The sequence below is a fragment of the Amia ocellicauda genome, chromosome 10, assembly GCF_036373705.1.
Source record: "Amia ocellicauda isolate fAmiCal2 chromosome 10, fAmiCal2.hap1, whole genome shotgun sequence".
Taxonomy (NCBI): Eukaryota; Metazoa; Chordata; class Actinopteri; order Amiiformes; family Amiidae; genus Amia; species Amia ocellicauda.
The window spans coordinates 9,704,260-9,725,258 of record NC_089859.1 but is presented as its reverse complement, the minus strand read 5'-3'; the positions used below and the strand labels follow the sequence as shown (position 1 = coordinate 9,725,258).

The following is a 20,999-nucleotide window of genomic DNA, read 5'->3' as shown; positions in this document are numbered from 1 at the left end:
AAATTTCAACAAAAGTAAGGCATTACTCATAGCAAAACATCTTGGTAATACCCATGGACAGAAAGGATGAAGGAAAGATTCCTATGTCCACTTCAGGAGCAATGCTCAAGATGAAAGGCTCAGATGAGAACAATCTTGCAAAAGAGAACTGGCACACTAGGGAGAATTTCAAAGTACCTCTGTAAGTGAGAATAGCAGCACAGTACTTTGATTAAACCTACAGGTATGGCATTCAATCATAAAAAAATAAAAAATAAAATGTCCATATGGATGCCAATTATTTACACACCAAATGTGACAAACTCCTGCTGTTTAATGATCAACTCCATATGGTCCGTTTCACTACTGTTTTTTTAATCCCCCGATTAAAATAAAAGCACATCCAAACACAGCTAGTGAATACTATGTTAATTCCCTTCATTAAAAATCCAAAGAAACATAACTGCAGCAAATTCCTACATTTTCTGTCTTGTACTGTAATAACCACACACATGGTCTGTATATAAAGGAAATTAAAACAGGTGACAGAATCAGGTTTTATTTATCCACTTAGATATAACATTCTCAGAGTGAGGGGAATTTTTCTTTTTTTCTTCAATGGCTGTTATTACATTTCTTAGCAGATGCACTTATCCAGGGCAACTTACATGTTTTATTTTATTTTGGGTTTTTGGGTAAAGTACCCTTGAGCAATGGTACAAGAGCAATGTCCCCCACCTGGGATATAAAACGCAACCCTCTGCTCCAGAGTCCAGAGCCCTAACCTCTACTCCACACTGCTGCCATGTTAGCACCTTCTTCCTGGCAAGAGAACAGTTCACAGGGGCATGTTTTGCTGTAAACATATTTGTCACTTTGTCACCATCTCCCATACACTAGGTATGATTCAACAACCAGAACATGGTGAGTGTAAGAAGAATTTAACCAGTAGTCCCAATCAACAGCTGTCATAAAGGTAAATGTTCCCTAATTTCAACCATCCATCCTGGCAAGGGTCGCAGGTAAGCCGGAGCTGATCCCGGCTGGCATAGGGCACAAGGCAGGAATACACCCAGGACAGGATGCCAGTACATCACTAGGCAACACGCACATGCACAGCAATTTAGAGAGACCAATCAACCTAACCTGTATGTCTTTGGACGGTGGGATGAAACCGGAGTGCCCGGAGAAAACCCATGCGGACACGGGGAGAACATGCAAACTCCACACAGACAGGCCCCCCGAGCTGGGGCTCAAACTCGGGACCCTGGACCTGTGAGGCAGCGGCACTGGTCCCCCCCACACCACCAATTTTACCACTAAGACATTCAACAAATTATTTAAATGAAAAAGGTATTGTGGTGACTACACCCTGTAAAACATGAGTCTGCCACAAGGCTCACAAATTGCTTTTCCATTCATCAACATGTATTTATGTTGTACCAGCTTGAGGCTCCCACAAGAGTTAGAAACCAAACTGCCTGCAAAGTAAATCCAGTTAGATTCTTCTCCCTACCCTACTGATGTTCATTCTGAGATCATTATAAGATGTTAGGATTATTAAATCATGCAACTACCAGAAACCTATGCTCATTAAGCAGCTTTTTTCAAGTTGTACTTAGTGGATATCTCTGTATTTCAAATTACAGACATGTATATACATGCAAAGTAGTATCATAGTATCTCATTACTCCTCAGTTTTGTTTTCAGGAATTACGATTACTTAATAAATATTAAGTGACAAATTTGAAAGCATAAAACACTATTTCACTGTAAAAAAATATATACATACAATGTGTGATATTTTAATAAGAATATTGCCAATGGCATGTATAATAGCAACAGATGGTGCTGGTGAAAACAGCTTACAGAACAGGAAGAACCAACTTGCAAGAGCAACGGTAAATGTGAAAAGCTATTTAAAGTAACAGACAAGTTGTCTATCTTGACGGTTTATCGACACAGCTGAACACAAGCTGGATAAAGTCATTCTATTAGAGCACAACATGTTCACACATGTGGCTAGAGGACACACGCAGGTAAACACATTGACAGGACATTCATTTATAATTCCCTTTTATAGTATGAGAGCAAATTCACATGCCAGCCAACTGTGCTAATGTATTTCAAGACTTACTAGCAAAGCCTCCAGATTATCTGTGACCATGTCAAGCACACCGACTCCCACAGAAATAACACATTTGATCATAATACAGGATAATGTTTAAATGCACCACTAATTTAAACACAACATACACAATCACATCCTAGAGACTTCATAGGATTGCTGGTTTGTTTACCTAAATCGATACAATACCATGAGTTTGTCTACAATTAGACACATACTGTACACAATCAACATCAATTAGAGGCTATGCAATTACTAAAAAAATACAAACAAAATAAACAATGGTGGGGCTCACCTCATATTAAAAGTAGTGAGAAAAAATTATTATTTTCCTCAAAATTCTACAAACAATACCCCATAATGACAACGTGAAAGAAGTTTGTTTGAAATCTTTGCAAATGTATTATAAATAAAAAACAAAAAAAGCACATGTACATAAGTATTCACAGCCTTTGCCATGACACTCAAAATTGAGCTCAGGTGCATCCTGTTTCCACTGATCATCCTTGAGATGTTTCTACAACTTGATTGGAGTCCACCTGTGGTAAATTCAGTTGATTGGACATGATTTGGAAAGGCAAACACTGGTCTATATACGGTCCCACAGTTAACAGTGCATGTCAGAGCACAAACAAAGCCATGAAGTCCAAGGAATTGTCTGTAGACCTCCGAGAGGATTGCATCGAGGCACAGATCTGGGGAAGGGTACAGAAAAATGTCTGCAGCATTGAAGGTCCCAATGAGCACAGTGGCCTCCATCATCCGTAAATGGAAGAAGTTTGGAACCACCAGGACTCTTCCTTCCTAGAGCTGGCCGCCTGGCCAAACTGAGCGATCGGGGAGTCAGGGAGGTGACCAAGAACCCGATGGTCACTCTGACAGAGCTCCAGCGTGTCTCTGTGGAGAGAGGAGAACCTTCCAGAAGAACAACCATCTCTGCAGCACTCCACCAATCAGGCCTGTATGGTATAGTGGCCAGTCGGAAGCCACTCCTCAGTAAAAGACACATGACAGCCCGCCTGGAGTTTGCCAAAAGTCACCTGAAGGACTCTCAGACCATGAGAAACAAAATTCTCTGGTCTGATGAAACAAAGATTGGACTCATGTCTGGAGGAAACCAGGCACCGCTCATCACCTGGCCAATACCATCCCTACAGTGAAGCATGGTGGTGGCAGCATCATGCTGTGAGGATGTTTTTCAGCAGCAGGAACTGGGAGACTAGTCAGGATCGAGGGAAAGATGAATGCAGCAATGTACAGAGACATCCTTGATGAAAACCTGCTCCAGAGCGCTCTGGACCTCAGACTGGGGCGAAGGTTCATCTTCCAACAGGACAACGACCCTAAGCACACAGCCAAGATAACAAAGGAGTGGCTACAGGACAACTCTGTGAATGTCCTTGAGTGGCCAAGCCAGAGCCCAGACTTGAACCCGATTGAACATCTCTGGAGAGATCTGAAAATGGCTGTGCACCGACGCTCCCCATCCAACCTGATGGAGCTTGAGGGGTCCTGCAAAGAGGAATGGGAGAAACTGCCCAAAAATAGGTGTGCCAAGCTTTTAGCATCATACTCAAAAAGACTTGAGGCTGTAATTGGTGCCAAAGGTGCTTCAACAAAGTATTGAGCAAAGGCTTTTTGTTTTTTATTTTTCATAAATTTGCAAAGATTTCAAACAAACTTCTTTCACATTGTCATTATGGGGTGTTTGTAGAATTTTGAGGGAAATAATGAATTTAATCAATTTTGGAATAAGGCTGTAACATAACAAAATGTGGAAAAAGTGAAGCGCTGTGAATACTTTCCGAATGCACTGTATATACACACATATGTATTATATGTGTATATATATATACACTCACCTGAAGGATTATTAGGAACACCATACTAATACTGTGTTTGACCCCCTTTCGCCTTCAGAACTGCCTTAATTCTACGTGGCATTGATTCAACAAGGTGCTGAAAGCATTCTTTAGAAATGTTGGCCCATATTGATAGGATAGCATCTTGCAGTTGATGGAGATTTGTGGGATGCACATCCAGGGCACGAAGCTCCCGTTCCACCACATCCCAAAGATGCTCTATTGGGTTGAGATCTGGTGACTGTGGGGGCCAGTTTAGTACAGTGAACTCATTGTCATGTTCAAGAAACCAATTTGAAATGATTCGACCTTTGTGACATGCTGCATTATCCTGCTGGAAGTAGCCATCAGAGGATGGGTACATGGTGGTCATAAAGGGATGGACATGGTCAGAAACAATGCTCAGGTAGGCCGTGGCATTTACACGATGCCCAATTGGCACTAAGGGGCCTAAAGTGTGCCAAGAAAACATCCCCCACACCATTACACCACCACCACCAGCCTGCACAGTGGTAACAAGGCATGATGGATCCATGTTCTCATTCTGTTTACGCCAAATTCTGACTCTACCATCTGAATGTCTCAACAGAAATCGAGACTCATCAGACCAGGCAACATTTTTCCAGTCTTCAACTGTCCAATTTTGGTGAGCTTGTGCAAATTGTAGCCTCTTTTTCCTATTTGTAGTGGAGATGAGTGGTACCCGGTGGGGTCTTCTGCTGTTGTAGCCCATCCGCCTCAAGGTTGTACGTGTTGTGGCTTCACAAATGCTTTGCTGCATACCTCGGTTGTAACGAGTGGTTATTTCAGTCAAAGTTGCTCTTCTATCAGCTTGAATCAGTCGGCCCATTCTCCTCTGACCTCTAGCATCAACAAGGCATTTTCGCCCACAGGACTGCCGCATACTGGATATTTTTCCCTTTTCACACCATTCTTTGTAAACCCTAGAAATGGTTGTGCGTGAAAATCCCAGTAACTGAGCAGATTGTGAAATACTCAGACCGGCCCGTCTGGCACCAACAACCATGCCACGCTCAAAATTGCTTAAATCACCTTTCTTTCCCATTCAGACATTCAGTTTGGAGTTCAGGAGATTGTCTTGACCAGGACCACACCCCTAAATGCATTGAAGCAACTGCCATGTGATTGGTTGGTTAGATAATTGCATTCATGAGAAATTGAACAGGTGTTCCTAATAATCCTTTAGGTGAGTGTGTAATTATATATATATATATATATATATATATATATATATATATATATATATATATATATATATATACACACACACACGCATAAACAGTGAAAAACAAAAGTATTGCACCCTGTGTCCATTTAAAATGATACTAAAACAATGCACTTGGTAATGAATAAAAACAGCACAAAGTACATTAACTACAGTTATGTCAATCATGTAAATTTCTTTAGAGATTTTGTTACGCTTTATTAAATTCAAAGGTGTTATGAATTCAAGCAATGCTGATGTTCCCTTGATCATATAATTGACAAACTATTTGCAGCATTATTTAATTAAAAGTCCACACCATTTTAATTAAAATTTGGACAATGTTCAGGGCCTACTGAGAGCTTTTATGACAGGACAGAAGAACCAAACCTAACAGCTGTTTTATTTTATTTTTCTCTCTTTCTAAAGAACAGCTAAATCAGCCACCACTCAACAGTATTTAACTTCTGCCAGAATACAAAATCTATCAAGTTAACCTTATCATCAAGACAAATATTACAAACTGGTCATTCTTCTACTGCTTTTTTAAACTGACCTAAGCTACTGACCTGTTAGATATTGCTGTACTTCTAATTTACAGTGAGCTACTTCAGAAACAGCATTCTAAAGTGCAAAAAGTTAAGTTATACATTCTTGAAATCTTCACCTCTTTACCTGTGATTTATGCATGCACAAAGTGGTTTCTTTCCTGTTTTCAATGTGGACAAAAAACAATTGCATCCCCGACTTCAGAGAAACTCCTGCTGACTAAAAAGACTACATAAACAGTTAGTGTGAAAGAGCAATATGTCCTTAAATGTACAATTAAATTGTAAAATACTTACAGTCCTAAAGCATATAAAAAAAATTGTGGCTTAGATGTAATCAAGCCTGAAAAACACATTTATCTTGGCGTAGAAATAACAGAATTGTCAATAACAATCAGTCTTTGTCTAGGTTCATTTTACAAACAGTAATATTTGCAAATTAGATGACATTTAAGTCTGGGGACTGAACAAGGGATTAATTAACAAAAACTGAAAATAAAATTGTAGACCTTTTAACAGGCAATGCAGGGTTTCTTGTCTCCCGTCAATGGTCAATTTAGGTCATAAATAGATTGTAACTCCAGACACTCCAATACAACTTTCCATATCTGAACCCAGCAAAGGATGATTTCACAGTTTCAGCTAAGTAAATGGTCAGGAGATGGAGGTATAAAATGTCTCTCAAATCTTCCTTTGGGGAATCTGCAAATATTCCTGTAAAATGATCTGTGTCTCCAATGCACAGAAATCATTACCGTTTCATTCAGAGCTTAATAAACTCAAAATAGAACTCAACCCTCTCAGTTGTTGCAGATAAACAACAATCTGCCTGGATGTTAGCAAAGTGTGACAAATCTCCAGACCCCTTCTATCAGGAATGAGATAATGGACAGATGTTCACACATATTCACATACCATATTTTAATATTTGCTTATTGTTGTTCAGATTCGTTCTGTCCAAGACTGTCAGCTAGTATGAGCTTGTAGTATTTGAAATGCTTTGTCAAAAGCTTGGTTAAGAATATCGTATTGACAGCAACACAGCTTGCAAAAACATTTTTACAAGACCCGGAGTTTTGGCATTGCAAGCTGATGTACAAGCTTGATGTAGTTTTCATGAGAAAAACATTGTGCCCCAATGTTTAAAATGTTGTTAAAGCTTGTAAACAGCTTACTGCAATCTAGCAAGCATGCTTTGCTTGTGAAAAGCCAGCTTCTAAAGAGACAGACTCTCAGAGCAACCCAGATATAACCGGGGGGAAAATCTCAACCATTTTTGTTGCCTCTTTTATATAGATATGGTTCTCTAAACTCAAGAGTTGTGTATTTCAAAATATGTATAATTTCTATAATTATCATCATCATACCTGCCAAGTCTCACATATTACTCTTGAGGCTCCTGTATTTCTGTCGTCCCAGAAGTCTCACGGCTGTGTGATACATTTCTCATGGTTTGTCGAAACACAGCCCGAGTAATCTGCTTTATCTCACTGTGAACTAACCTCCCACCCATCCAAGAACCCGGTAGCAATACATACACTGCCCCCTCAACAATCCCCAACAATTCTAGGCTTCTTTGTGGAAATCTCCCAGGTGCTCTTCATGCAGGGTTGACAGGTATGCATCATTAGCATTACTTCTATAACTAGGATCTGCCATATAATAAGCATGCAAGATTAAAGCTTGTTTAATTTAATTTGCTTTACAATCATAAAGTATCACTGTAAAATCATGGTCCTGCATTCACATAAAATCCTCCTGAATATAACACCTGAATTTTTCTTCTAATGGAGGAGAAAAAAAGATAAACTATTTATAACTCACTATTTGAATCCACTAAGCTATTGAAAAATTATGAATGGTTTAGTTTATTTTGTTTTTCTTTTGGTGTGGGGGGGGGGGGGGGTGTTGGGCATTAGATGTTTCAGACCATTTTATATCAAATTGCCTACATTATCCCACTAATTACCACTCTGAATATGAACTAGCTTCCAGTTTAAAACATAGGTCAATGCCTTTGTAAGGTAACGGCTCAGTGTGTAATAGGTCTTGTCATGTTAATAGTTTCTCTGCTTTTGCAGAATGAACTAAGGAAAGCTCTATCCTACATGACAAAGAGATACATTGACTAAACACTCTTAAAGCAAGTCACAAGAATTGCACGCTAACAAAAGTGACCATTTATTCTGTTATCTGACTAAAACCATCCTCGAGTGTCAATAGCACAGGTTCACTCACAGAAACCGATGCAAAAAACAGAGTTAGTGCACCAGCACAGCCAAACACCATTGTGTGGGTCACAATGAGGGTCTTGTTGTTTGTAACCCACTGCGCTAAGCAACTCCCGTCAAACTAAACAAAAGATACAGACTGTTTAAAGAAAGACTACTGCATATATTGCATGCAAGAACTGCTTATTATCAATCTTTTGAATGATAGAATCATTTTTGCCAGGGTGGGGGCAGGGGGGTGTTTGTTGTATTACATCCATGTAATTGCTGTCCACCACACAACAACATTTCAATATAAGGGATCATGTTTGTTTGAAGAAAAATAAAAAAATAAAACTGTTAAAAATGTCAATAGGATTTGAACTTTTAACCTGATTTGGAAAGTAATCCAGTAAGTGCCCAGAGGAAAAAAAATGTTTTCTTTGTGCATGCATGAAAATGGTCTTGCCAACAAAATTAGCAAACTAGATATGGATATTTTTGCAAATGTGTTACATCTAGAATCCATGACTTTAATTAAAAACAAAAATCTTGTTCTCCTTTTCAATTAACATTTCAAATAAATGTTTAATTAAAAACTGTACAAAAATGCATCCATAATCCCTGTTGCTGTTCCACCATCTCCCTCCGAGTTTATACAAGTGTTAAAACTAATGTGGTCATGCAATAAACCAATAGATTATGCCTTTACTTAAATCATCTCTGTATTTGAAATAGTAAACCGTCATGTACTTAATTAGCAGCAACAGCTTCTTACTGAAGCATTAACCATCAAGTTGATTTCCTGTAGTGACACTTCAAAACAGAGAAACCCCAGCAACAAGTCATGTTACCAGGAAACCTTTATTTCAAGGCTGTCGCTTTAAATTGTTTTCTTACAAATGAAATATCACATCAGGATCAGCATTAAAATGTAAAACATTTTGAGTACTTAATATTAAATTTCAAAATGCAAATTTGCTAAAATTAATGAAAAATCAAAGCCAGTGTCAAACATGGTTTCAATACATTGCAGGAATAAACGATGACCGATTACAGAAGCTGTCATTTGTTTCAAGTCTCTAGTACAGAATTTCTCATCAGAGGCATCTTAATTGAAGATGATGAGTAGAAAAGCCTCACCCGTCTGTACTGCTACAGATGGTCCCTTGGTTTTCAAGGTAGACAAGTTATACTAGTCACTCATTATAAAATCAGATGTTCAACTGCAGGATATTCTACCTCTTAATAGGTCTTGGTTACCTAGGACCCAGACATGACCTCTCAGAAACACCAGGTAAAATAATTAACTTTTGAACGGACCAGGAGTCAAACAAAGTTGTCTTGTGAAGTAATAAGGTGACCCTGGGTGTTCCAGTCTTTAATTGGCTCCCTGCTGAAAAGCAGCTCAGGCAATGAAACGACTTATTTTAAGATTCCAGTCAATTTCAGATCAACTGCCTTTTTAATCTAATCACTCTCACTTGTAGTTTTAAGTCTTAGGAGAAGCTCTGTGCCTTTTCTGAATCAATGCCCTGTTTATAAAGCCCTTTTAAAAATAGAAATATACAAAACATAAAAAAAAATAAACATCAGCAGCAAGTCAACATCTGCTTACCAACTCAGATACTTTAATTTCTCCACCCTAATACAAAAACAAACACCTTCATTAAGCTACTCCTTACTTCACTGTGAATTAAAAAGTACGAAATAAACAAACCACAAACACTGAAATACTAATACAACCAACAAAAACACTGAAAAAATCCAAAACAACTTGCAAAAAAGTGAACACATATTGTAAAAATTACTTTCAAGCGGCGAGTAAAGGAAGTAAGAATAATTTGACATACATTGTACAGTACCTGTCGTGCAGCCCAATGGACATCATCTCCCCTCTGTGCATAGGGTGGTCCATGCCCTCTCCCAAAGCGGCTCCTCTGCAACACACCAAAAATAGTGTCGTCACACTTGCACACACAACACACTGCACAGAGCAACAAGGATTCAGCATTCAACAGACTTGTGTCAGGACAACACAAACTCTGCCACCGTTCTGCTCGAGATGCTTGCATAGGCCAACATAAGTGTTACAAACTACCAGTCAGTTTACAAATTCACAACCAACCTAGGGAACAATTTATACATTAAAAAAAAAAACACTTTTAATATGTAATATTTTATACATTTTATTTCATATTAGATTTTATAAACTGTTCCAAAAGCAAAAACACATTTAACTAAAAAAGTTTAAATAAGTACCATAAGCCGCAACAAAATTTGGTTAGTGTGTAAGTCTTATTAGAATCAATAGCCCTGAATCAATGATATGCATGTTCAAGCACTTCCGTATGCAAACAAAACGTTGGAACACCCTTCTTTCAAGACAAAGAATTCAAAAGCAAAGGATCAATGCAGGATAAATTAGATTTCCCCTTGATTATTGTCTTGGACAAAGATTACTAGAAATTATTAGAAATGTTCATATTCTCTTCCATATGAGTGCATGTTATTAATGGACACCAAACGAGCACGATGGGTGGAATGGCCTCCTCTTGTTTGTAAACTTTCTTATGTTCTTATGTTGTTTGCATCTCTACTCTGTATCTTTAAAGATACCATGCCTTACACTCCTAATTCTCTCCGTCCAAGATTTTAATGAATATCTGGGGAGTCGCATTTTGAGTGGAAGACTGTCAAGGGAGAATCCGAACTGAGAAATGTATACTCTCTCTTCTTCCTTTCTCTCATACTTCTCCTGTGGTTCTTACTCTGCATTGGCACCCTTATCACTGACACATTAAATTCAAGATACTTATCCCTACCCACCACTCTCTTCACCAAGCTGCTACTCCCAACCTCCAGGCCCTTTTGTATCCCAATATTGCCTCTTGCCATCACCTCTGATCCTCTCTTATAATTTATATTTGTATTAGTAGTATTTATATTTTATTCACTGTCATTTATGAATGTGTATTAAAGCAACTATTATCCCTTGCATTATTGTGTATGTGTAGAACACTACTTTAGCGCTTGTAAAACCATGTACGTCAATGATCATGTAGGCATAAGAAACACATTATAATAACTATGTTATTTGTAACAATAGTTCAACATACCCATAAAGCAATTCCTCAAATTCAGTCAAGTTCATCACTTCTAAGTTTTCCCTTTTTTGTCAGCAGATCATATGGGCCTGGCATCCGACAGCTTTTCTTTGTGGGTCTCAACAAGTTTGTCTTTTGAAAACTTCTCCACAGATTGATCTCAGCTGCTCAGCGCTGGACTGAAGTTTCTTCACCTATTTTCTGAGCTGGCTGAATGACAAAATTTCAAATCAAGTAAACTGGCTGGCGTGTTATCCAAGTGCATGCAGATTGAGCAGGATTGTTCATACTGGCTACAGCTCCCATACGGTTTTCTAAACCATCCAGCTATAATTTGCAGTACCATCAAATATTTACATAGCAAGAGATGTCATAGATGACTACTCAATTTAAATACTTTTCAATATATTTGCATCCAAAATGTAGACATTAAAAATTGTATCAGTCCACTGAAAAGTTATCAAAGAGATTATTAGTCAATCTCCTATTGATTAAATATATCTTGGTACCATGTGTCTGGATAAAATATAAGGGCTCTTCAGATGAACTCTTCAGGTCTCATCGCACAATGGGTTATGTTCTTATTGCCCTTGAAGGCGTGGCTGGGTACAGGGCAGTATAGGCTACACCCTGAGAGAGAAGAATGGCATTTAACTCAGTTTGAATATGTTATGTGTATAAACTGCATCAGATACAGACAAGGAAACAATTTTCCCCCCTTAACTTACAATTGTAATACAGTAACTGAACAGAATAGCAATAATGGTAAAAAAAAAAAAAAAAAAACTGCTTTTCCCTACCATTATACTGGGGGGCGGCCCTTCCCCCCCCCAAGCTCATGAACAGCCCCCCTTGAAAAACATGAAAAAAAATTATACATGCATGAATGGCAAAAAAAAAAAAAAAAAAAACACAAGCTCACATGTTCTTTCGTCCACTACGACTAAACAAGAATGCACTAAATGTTCTGAATCATTATTTTGAACTGCTGTTTTGCACTGCAATTGCCAGACAGACAACCCTTGCCAAAACCAAAAAATGAAGCTAGGCCCAATCTGAAACCACATTGGTTTTGGTTAATCCAGTAGAGACATCCCTAAACCCAAGGGAAATCTAAGTTTATTGGGGGAACAAACACTAATAATTGCCCCAAACCAAGACATAAACCTCATTTGATACATAAACTTCATCCTAGAGCATAATTTTGCTAAATTAACCAAAATATGACTGATTTTTAAAACAACTCCTGTTACTAGCATTGCAATATAGGCTACTTATAATTGTGCTTGTACTTGAACTTTTGCACATGTTCACAAAACAAAAAGAAAACTAATCACAAATTCGACAAAGTTGTGATTGGTATCAAGTCTGATTGGGTTGAAAGGAAATCTACCATTAAGCTGAAGTGTCATAACTAAGCTCTTGTTAAAAAACGAATGAAAAGCAATACATCCCTCTAGGTTTAGAAAGGCAACTGCATCTTGTCTTATTTAAATTTGAGCTTTGTGACACCAAGTCCGTTTTTATTCTTGTCCCTGTAGACTTCTGTGCACAATTAATTAGTCATGAGCAAGAGGAACTTGTTCTCTTCCCCTCCTTTCATATGGTACTCAACATCTGCTTTCACCATGCAATTCATCACACAGTAAATGGATGTATAAAGAAACTAAAAAACTGATAACTAATGTTTCACAAAACTCATTGCCTGTAAACTACAGCCTACAGCATATACCACAAACAAGGTAAAAGGTAATCAATGTGTTTTGTGCAGAATCAGAAATCAGAAGTAATTTATTTTGACTAGCTCATGTAAACCTCAAGCTCATTTGAGTTCAAACAGCTCTGTCACAGAGATGACAACTGAAGTAACACCTAACAAGGTTAAGACGTTTTTTGTTTTTGTTTTTTTACACAAGGGATTTGTGAGATCTTAACAACAGCTGTCTAAAGGAGAAAATGTAAAAATCATGTCATAGCTTCGGCCAATTATATACTACAACATGAATAACATGTTACAGAAAACTAAAAGCAATGTCTACATTATAACACTACTGTTAACAAAAGGCACAATACGCAGTACTAAGTTGTGTCATTCAAATTCTATGAGATGTGGGGTGGGGGGGTAGAGCCTAATAAAAATATTTCTCTCATTCAGCCTTAAATGAAATTGTTAATTTACACATTAATATGCTTTTAATTTATGAGAAGCCATTTGGGTACTAGGCTATTTGTAATCTGTCAAGTCCCATTCAGATGAATAGTAGGTCTCTTTGGCAAACTTATAATCATGTAGTAGTACATGTAGAGGATTAATCTGACAATGCAAGTCTATGTTAAGTGCTTTCTTCAACTGCTAAAGTCATGAAACATTTGGTAGAGATATTAACAATAAGCAAACACATGCAATTAAATATTAAAATTCACCATTGATATAAACCACTAAGAAATTAAAAGCATGTACGCATAGTAAGAGTGCACACTAACATGACACAATGAAGACCTAAGTTGCCATGTGTGTGTCAATGGTGTAATTCCAGCAGACGGTTCTTATGAATTTTGTTCACCACAGACCCCTAATTGTGCTGTATGCAACCTCAGGAGATGTAGCTAATAAAGTGCACCATGTTCCAATTAAACATATTGACATTGCCTATTCCAGCATGAACTTCAGAGGCATTACAGTTTCCCTGTGTTATTGACTACTCGCTGTACTGAACATTTATGCTCTTAAAAAGCACAAAATACATTTGCCCACAGCAAATCTTTATTAACATCGTGATTAGACTAATTCCAATTTCCAGTTGAATTTTCTACCCAACAGTCAGTATTTATCAATGACTACAAGTTGAGAAAGTAAATGTAAGTGCTTTGGGACATTCTGCCTTGGCTAAGAAAAGTAGCAAAAGTTTACTGAAGTCAGTGTACTTCCTAGAGCATAATTTTGCTAAATTAACCAAAATATGACTGATTTTTAAAACAACTCCTGTTACTAGCATTGCAATATAGGCTACTTATAATTGTGCTTGTACTTGAACTTTTGCACATGTTCACAAAACAAAAAGAAAACTAATCACAAATTCGACAAAGTTGTGATTGGTATCAAGTCTGATTGGGTTGAAAGGAAATCTACCATTAAGCTGAAGTGTCATAACTAAGCTCTTGTTAAAAAACGAATGAAAAGCAATACATCCCTCTAGGTTTAGAAAGGCAACTGCATCTTGTCTTATTTAAATTTGAGCTTTGTGACACCAAGTCCGTTTTTATTCTTGTCCCTGTAGACTTCTGTGCATTCAGTCAGTATTTATCAATGACTACAAGTTGAGAAAGTAAATGTAAGTGCTTTGGGACATTCTGCCTTGGCTAAGAAAAGTAGCAAAAGTTTACTGAAGTCAGTGTACTTCCACCATGAATGTTACTATAATAGTTCAATGGAAATCAAGAAACTGTGTTAAAATGGAGGACATTTAAATTTCGTTGAATTGAAATACCCTGCATTTTAACAATGTATTGATTTCAGTTAATGAGACAAATGTAGAAACATTATAGGGGAAGTTTGAGAAAAGAGGACCCTCAGACATTTTCATATCCTTTAGGTTTTATCTACTCCCGTTTCAAACTTTAAACAATGTTTAATTCATGGAAATGCTGGAGGGCGTAGAACTGAGTGATCTTTAAATAAATTAAATCTTCATGGCTTCATTATTTTCAATCATTGTTTACATGCAAAACTGCAATTAGAAACTGAACAACATGGTTTTAGATGAAAAAAATTAAAGTGTACTATAGATATAGCACCTGTGTACAACACTGTGTAACCAATACAATTTAAAAGTATACACGGACTAAAGAGGCAAACAGATAACCCTCTGTCACCCAGAATAATACAGAATACAGTATCCATCTCCATTGTGCTACAGCTGAGGTTTCATTAATACTGACCTTCGGTGTCCATACTGCCTGCCACGCATTTTGTCGCCACTATTAAACACCACAGCTCGAAACCAGTCTTCTGCATTTAAGGATCCGTGCAGCTGCTTTACAAACAGAGACCCATAACAATGCACTAATGAAAGGTTTAATCCAAACAGGAGCCCATTAAACTTAAACTTGCAGCAGTTTACTGCCCCGTATTAAAGGGGTCTCTTTGAACACAATGGTCCCCTGTGAGCTTAAAAGGCGTCTTATCCCAGACAGCTGCCTCTCTTCTCCATTTGTATTTCCTCTCGCGGGTCACACATCCCCAGTCGGCATGCCAATATTGGATTATTTTGTTTGTCTGTCTACGTAGGCGTCTGCACCCTCAAGCACGGGGCTTTGCAAGCTGCCAGCAACTGCTTAGGACCGTGGTTTTAGATTTTATACAGAGTGACATTAGTGATGTGGCAGCAAGCTCCACAACAAGTCCCTCCAAGCCTGCTCAAAATAACATCTGTGAGGGTGACAAATAAGCAAAACTAAACCAACAAACTAAAAAACAATATTAATTCATGCTACGAATATGGCAGAAGTCCAATATCTAAATATACCTCTGGTACAGATGAATTACACTTGAGTAACAAATAAAACAGACACTGAAGCACAATTCAGTATCTTACAAATAACACTTCAATTATCTCATTAAATGGAATTCTAAGAAACATATATATATTATTTTATTTTTAAAATTATTTTATTGCTTAGGAATGAAAATGGATTCCTTATTTTCAGAAAGTGGTGTGTTCACAAATCCCTGTGTTGTATCCTCAAGAATTATCTGGGTTTTAAGGTCACCTTATGAAAGAAAATGGCCTTTTGAAAAATGCTTAGTGTTGTTATTTTCCGATACATGCTGTGAGACAGTCAATTTCCATTTTATTGTGGGATTTTAAACAAATTTACAAACAATACTATACTACCAGATATTTACTGAATATGCACCATTTCAGTCAATCATAAACTTATCACTACAGCAGAAAAATAGATTTAGCTATGCAACTTCAAAAATTATTATTTTTGGTGCATTTTGACAACCTCTCATCAAACTCTTTGCCATAATGGTACACTGGGGTTAAGGTCAATACATTTTCAAATCTGTTAATTTACATCTAGGTTTAGTCTGAATATTGTTTAAGGTCATTATTATGTTCCAAAACAACCCCCTTATCCTCAAGTCTCCATCTTGAGGGAATGACATGACATTTAATAATTAAAAGCTATTTTGCTTCTACATTCTTATTTTACTAGTTGGGATTTCTCAGAGGAAGATTACATATTCATAAGAAAGGGGACTCTGGGAGGAAAACTAAGACAGAACAAGATCTACATTTTTGTACACACATCTATTTGATAATATCCATTTATATAGACCTATAATCCTGTGTATTTCACTGTAGTGTACAGCTGTGAGCAATAAACATAATAGAAAAGTGGAGTTGTATGGAAATGTTATTTATAATGGGAATGGGTCAGTTTCCTGCACCAGACAGGATAGGTACAAGAAAGAGAAGAAACACAAAAGCCAGTGTAATGGATGTACAGCCTACACATCTGATAGAATATTCCTGGGAAGAGGAGGAATCTGAAAATCATCCAAATCTAGAAGAGGACTGAAAAAGTTAAAATAATACTTGACATTAGACGCAGCACAGAGAGAAGGCCAAAGGACCAGTAATAATGAAAGGGGAGTAGATCAGAGTGCAGAAGATATAGTAGGATGTAGCTCTTTACACAAAGAGTGGAGCAACCAGCTGTCTAAAGTCATGGATATTGATTTACTTTGATCTTCTGAGAAACTGCTTCCACATTTTTTAGAATTGGAGGAGCTATCAGTAACGGAGTGTAAGCACAGGCAGCCGTTTTCTCATGTGGATGACCCTTCTTCATCCTAACAGGTTTGAAGCACCTCTTTGAAAGATTACGGTGAATCAATATGAGCTCACAGGCCATGGATCTCTCTACAGAAAACTGCCTACAGGTGTCCAACTGTGCTGAACTACAGCAGGCAAGTCACTGTTTTGAAAGGTGGTCATTGATTCCATGGTCATTATCTTTAATCAAGTATGATCTGAACTACAACAAGGGAAGTCTTGTTAGGCTGATAAGTGATCCTGATCAAACCTACCCATAACTACAGTCGGACTTTGCAGCAAAACTCCAGAGCCAAGCAAAGGTTTGATGATAAAATGTATTGGGATGTTTATATTTAAGTATTTCAAGGCAACAAAAAACAGAGTGCATTACATAGATAAAAATCAGCTTAGACATGTTTTGTTTCAAGCTTTCCATTTACTGATCTCAAGGCACACAAAGAAATCCCATTGCTTCTCCATTGCCTTTGTGCCTGAACACAAAGCGTTCTCCAGAGGCTTTCAACGAAGACCTCAAATACAGCCACTCCTTCTTAGTTAACTTCTGCCCCCCTTCACAAAAATCTATTCTTAATTGGAAAATCTTAAAGGTAAACAATACTTGAAGACCTAAAACATTTTAAAGCTTTTAGGTCCAGAGGCTAAATACAGGGCTATCTTGCCAGCTTGCAGCCAAAGAGAGAATGTAGGTTGGAGCTTCCGTAGACAGGAACTATGAATTCCTGTAGGATTCCACACAAAACCAATGGGAAAGTCCTCGGTTTTATCTGCATTTAAGGAGGAAGTGGCAGTACAAAAGTGAGCTGTATTAAATACTGACAGTAAACACACTGCATTATCAAGAATAGGCCCAAAGCTGAATAAAATTGTGTGGCACCCTAAACAACTGCATTACATCAATAGGTAATGAGAGTAATGAGTTCTGCTCATCACAAACTGGCCAACAAACCAATACAGCAATTGCAAATCGGATCATAATGTGTATTTTTTCCACACTCACAAGTTGTTGGCTTCTCCTATAAATGATACTTTTGAATCATAAAACGATTGTAACTGGGATTAAAACAATTAAATCCAATATAAATCACTCGCACTGAATGGCTGCTCGACTCCACTGGAATCACTGTACACAGACTGAATGAGAACTCACAAATGGACAGGCATGGCTCTTATTGTCACACTTATAGCAAAAATACCTGTTTTACTTTGATTTCAACTTTTTTTTTGACAGCGTCTGCTATTCACCCCAAAAAAATAAAAATCCCTACAGCGCACACACACCCCTCTTTAAAATGTACAGTACTCCGAATTGAATCTAGTTGAGAGTTTAATACACTGCAGTTTTATTTTAAAAGCACGTGTTCAATACAATAATAATCAAACATTAATACCGCTCTGAGAAGAAACTATGAAAATGTATTCAGATTAAGCCAAAATGTTGATTATAACATCAATTTCTCACGAAATCTTCAGGGTTGAAAGCTTCTAGTCCTACAGGTATTCAGTCCTTTTTTCCTTTTGAGAACCTCAAAATATAATATGTGTAGACTTGTACTTTGCTATGTGTTAAATTGGCTGCCATATTAACTGCATGGGAAATAGCTAGTTTGTATGTTTTTATCCCTTAGTTGGATGATGTGAATTTAATTATTTTAAATGTATTTCTAAATCCAACCACTTTGAATCGAACTGAATCTCATCGAATTGACTCAAAGCTGAATCGAATCATATCGAATCGTTATTTTTTCTAAACGTATCTTTACTGTATCGTATCGGTGACAGTGTATCTAGATTGTCAGAGAGGGAAAGATACAGACCCCTTATCACTAACTTGAAAAATTTGCGATTAATACAACCACTACCTGATTCACTGACAATGGTGTTAGGACAAGGTGTATTATTTAATGGAATCCAGGGGATAAAATTAACTTTTTTGGCCACTAGCCACTGTGTCTTGTAGAGGGAAAAAACTTACCAGCCACTTGGTATTTTTACCAGCCAAAGGGAGACATCACCAGAAATACATGAGAGTGTATAAATGTGTTGTGAACATGTTAAAACATGACAATTATTCAGGTAATTAATCAATCACAATAACTAATCCCACATCTGTATAGACTCTTAGACAGGTGCATATGAGGGAAAAGGATCTGGACAGAAAAAACATGCTCCCACACAGTTTCTACTTGCAAGTGTTAAAAGGTCTTTGACCAAAAAATTGCATTCTATTGAATTATAACACTTGCAAGTAGAGACAGTGTACGGGAGCATCATTTTCAAATTAATCAATCACATATGAAATAACACGGCAGCTAATGGGGATCTGTATAAACACACCAAACTGACACATGAGAAGGGGTGTTATATGGTGACACATTGTTGCTCTTCATACTCCTCTTCCTCTTCACTGCTACTCCCTTCTCTGGGTTTCCACGTGTCATTAAAAGTCATTACATTTCAAAGTATTTTCTTAAGGCGCTTAAAAGTAATTAAAATGAATGTTGTCATTGAAAGTCATTGTTTATAAGCTACAATGTAAAAGTATGTTCCTCTCTCTCTCTCTCTCTCTCATCCTCAATCTGGCCACTGCTCTCGCAGCAGCGCATAACCTGACACCTGCTTTATCAGTTGAGAGCGCCAGGGCTGAGAGAGGTCCTTTGGATTGGGTCAAAAATATAATCTATAGGGATGATGACAGACAGTAACGTCCTTTGCATTGGTCAATACCGCACGCCAGCGAAGACGCGATGTGAACAAACCGCACGCTTCTCTTCAGCAAAATCTCCGCTACGCAGCAAAACATGCATGTCTTATTTGATGAATACTTATTTGACACAACAACTTTGTTAAATATCTATGTAAAAATGCATTATTAGAAGACGTATGGAAATGGCATAATAACAACAGACCTGTCAACTCTTGTATTATTATTGTTGCCGACATTATCACAACTTTTTTATTGTTTACATTACATCTGTAACTGACCGACCAATATGTTTTTCTTTCAATTTTTATACATTTTCATTCAATTGCCAGTTTAACAATGTGAGCTGCAACGAAAATGCTTTAACATTAGTGTCCTTGTGGCAATGTTTTCCGATACATGCTGTGAGATACAAAATGTATAAGACCTATCTAGCTAATTTATAAAATAATTTACAATTTATCTACTTGACTAAACGATTGACTCTTCCTCTCCAAACCACACTCAACACTCAGACTGCTGCTCTGCGTTCAGAAACAGAACTGTGCATTCGAGTTCCAGCGAATACAAAATAAATAGCAATAGCTCGCTGTGTGTGTATTCATGTGTGTGTTGCTCCTCTTTCCTTTTCTGTCCTTTGCTAGTTTTGCAGAAGGGTGTTTGGCTTTTAGCTGGGTTAACATACAGCTGTAGATTTGTGGTAGTTTAATTGCACTGCACATATTATTCACGTATGTGCTCTGTAAGGAAGCCAGACCTGCAGAATTCCACCGATTGTGCATATATGGACTTTGTCAATGCAACAATACTAATTAGAAGACACTTTGATCCAAATCAACTAAGATACCAACACTACAACGTCAACAAATGAATTCGTATTTTGAAACATATCGACCAATACGCTGAGAGAAATTAAAACAAGACGAGTTCCCGTACACCTGTTGGCTACCTGCCAAAGTGGCCGCATTTGGCGGGTGTTAATTTTATTCCCTGATGGAATCCCATACAAAATAAAAGTTGATCCTGCACACGATGGTATAGATGTTAGCGATGCTTATTGTAATTTTTTAAGCTTATGTGGCGGTTACCCTGGAAACAATACTAAAACAGAATTTGAGAAAGCGTTTGAGTAAATTATGGATATCATTCTGGGATGTTGTTGGCATATTCATAAATGTATTAGTTGCTCTGATGAATCAGTTCTGTCAGTTTGTTTCAATCAGTTAGCTACAGGCTGCGACTGTATATTTATACTGATATGCCAAGTGGCTACACAGGACAGATTTAAACTCAAACATTAATTTTATTTAATAATACAATGTAGGCTAATTCTCCTGCAGATAAATAATAAGAGGAAATATTTAGTATACTAAGTTATATTGTCAATGTT

The 20,999-nt window shown here is 37.4% G+C and overlaps 1 protein-coding gene across 2 annotated transcripts in view; it reads right to left on the bottom strand.

Annotated features, from left to right (window-relative positions):
* Positions 1-20,999, bottom strand: part of klhl13 (kelch-like family member 13) — a 93,126-nt gene that overhangs the window by 55,568 nt on the left and 16,559 nt on the right. Inside the window, exon 2 of one of the 2 annotated variants that reach the window (XM_066714934.1) lies at positions 9,806-9,892. In XM_066714934.1, coding sequence (XP_066571031.1) covers positions 9,806-9,870 — 65 coding nt within the window. In that variant the 5' untranslated portion in view covers positions 9,871-9,892. The remainder of the gene's footprint in view (positions 1-9,805; positions 9,893-20,999) is intronic. The other variant, XM_066714935.1, reaches the window with a different exon arrangement.